General features: G+C 47.3%; 1 protein-coding gene across 1 annotated transcript; it reads left to right on the plus strand.

The window, feature by feature from the left end:
• Positions 1-739: 739 nt before the first annotated feature.
• Positions 740-1,232, plus strand: LOC104960868 (neurocalcin-delta A-like). The gene has a single exon (XM_010789042.1). It carries the CDS (start codon positions 816-818, stop codon positions 1,230-1,232), a length of 417 nt encoding a protein of 138 aa, XP_010787344.1. The 5' UTR covers positions 740-815.
• Positions 1,233-2,400: the final 1,168 nt, after the last annotated feature.

A 2,400-nucleotide genomic window follows, 5' to 3' on the forward strand; every position in this document is an offset into this window, starting at 1 on the left:
GTACTCTATACTACTAATAACTAACAATAGTAGTAGTGTGTGTGTGTGTGTGTGTGTGTGTGTGTGTGTGTGTGTGTGTGTGTGTGTGTGTGTGTGTGTGTGTGTGTGTGTGTGTGTGTGTGTGTGTGTGTGTGTGTGTGTGTGTGTGTGTGTGTGTGTGTGTGTGTGTGTGTGTGATGGATCGTTGTAGCTATGTGCAACTCAAGGCATATACTCGAACGGGAGCTGCCTGGACGCTGCAATCATGTTGCACTATCCGTGCTGAGTGTGCTGACTTTTCCTACAATGTCCCACTGTCAGTGGCTACCTGCATAAAGTCAAGCGCTCGGCGCAGTTGTCGGCGAAATGTCACTCCTCTGTTTTCATTTAAACAGCTCCTTATATCCGTTAGCGCAGCTAGCTAGCACCAGATGCTAACAACAACAACAATACACGTAAGGTCTCTCTGTCGCGTCACACATACACACACCCTCCCGGTCCTCCCGATGGCCAGTCGGTGCCTGCCGGTGAGCGTGGAAGTGTGGTCTGCCGCAAGCGAACGGCAGGAGCGGCGCTGTCAGCATCAGCTTGTAGATGGTATTTTAAACTCGATGCGCTCTGAAACTACGGGGCGGCCGAAGACAAAAAATACACATGCGTTAATCGCGCTAAAATAATTAGTGGCGTTAATTTTTTTTTGCGTTAACGCGTTAACTTGACAGCCCTAGTTATTATATATGTATCTGCTGTCATGACATGAATCCCCTCCTAAAACCAATCCCTCTCATCTCCCTCTCTCCCAGCTGTGAGCCGAGTGATTGACAGGACCTAAAGACATGGGGAAGCAGAACAGCAAGCTCCGCCCTGAGGTGATGCAGGACCTCCTGGAGAGCACCGACTTCACGGAGCACGAGATCCAGGAGTGGTACAAGGGCTTCCTGAGGGACTGCCCCAGCGGCAACCTCTCCATGGAGGAGTTCAAAAAGATCTACGGTAACTTCTTCCCCTACGGTGACGCTTCAAAGTTCGCCGAGCATGTCTTCCGCACATTCGATGCCAATGGTGATGGGACAATAGACTTTCGGGAGTTTATCATCGCATTAAGTGTGACGTCACGTGGAAAGCTGGAGCAGAAGTTGAAATGGGCGTTCAGTATGTACGACCTGGACGGAAACGGGTACATCAGCAAATCTGAGATGCTGGAGATTGTTCAGGTGAGTGTGCATGGAGGCTACAAGAGCTGGAAAAAATAACTAGTTGCAATTGTGATATTATTCACAATATAAGATAAATCTATCATTTTTAAATCACAATTATCATTATGATTAAAAAATATATTAAATGATCATTGCCCAATTTATTTTCTTTTTTAAAAGATTGATTACAAAGACACATGTTTTCTTAAGTCTGTAGATTACAATTCTGCATTCTTTTTCAAAAATTGTGCTTTTCGCAGCTCGATTACTGCACAAGTACATGTGGCGATTTAAGTTAAAAGTTTGCAGCCCTATTGAACAGACTATGGCTGACAAAAGAGCCCAGTGTCTAAAATACAGAAAAGCAGGACAGATACTGTATTACATTAACAGAAAATCTGTTTCCATCACATGTTGGCAGTCTCTTCTGAATGCATCAGAACGCATAGCTGTTCGGGTTCTGAATGGACCGACCAGAGAACCTTTACAGAGCCACACAGTTGCGTGAGTGAGGACGCTGGCGTGTTTGTCGCCGCTTCACTTCGTAGCCAAACAATCGTGTTTTCTGTGCTGTTTTTTCCCCTTGTTTTTGTGTTCTAACAACCACAAACCCACTGCAAATAGTCTGCTAAAGCTACCATAACTGTCTGGATCTATCGACTGTGTACCTATTACGCTTACACATTCTCCGACGATCAGCTGTCACTGCTAGCTGACGATCGGCTGTCACTGCTAGCCGCCGTTCAGCCGCTAGCTCCTGCGTAGCTACCAGCCATCCTCTTCAACCTGGGATCTCTGGAGCTCCATTTCATTCTCCACATCCCCAGTCTGTCCCCTCAACTCAGCTGCTACCCAGTTTCTTGTTAGCATTTCACTGCTAGCCACTGCTGGCTTCTCAATTTAGCTGCCGCCTAGCCCCTGCTTAGCAGCTCGTAACTAGCCGCTGCTCCTCTGTGCTGCTGACATGGCTCTATGGAAATACTTCGCTCTGCAAATGTGGAATCTTGTCTGCCACAACACTCCTAACTGCCTCACTACAATACAATCACTTGGACTCCTTCGCCGTCCCCGCTATGTGCATAGGGCTGCACGTCGAAAGTTTGTCAACTCTGACCATGACATCCCCACCACACAGACAGACAGGCGGTTTGTCGCACTTCGCCGACATCATCAGAGCACACCCTACGTGCATAGCTGTAATCTGAGACCTCTCAGCTGTATCGAC

Source organism: Notothenia coriiceps, unplaced genomic scaffold (genome assembly GCF_000735185.1).
Source record: "Notothenia coriiceps isolate Sejong01 unplaced genomic scaffold, NC01 NC01_scaffold00032474, whole genome shotgun sequence".
Lineage (NCBI taxonomy): Eukaryota > Metazoa > Chordata > Actinopteri > Perciformes > Nototheniidae > Notothenia > Notothenia coriiceps.

Excerpts from the sequence above, each read along its gene's own strand:
- LOC104960868 (XM_010789042.1), top strand. The coding sequence starts at position 816 with ATGGGGAAGCAGAACAGCAAGCTCCGCCCTGAGGTGATGCAGGACCTC.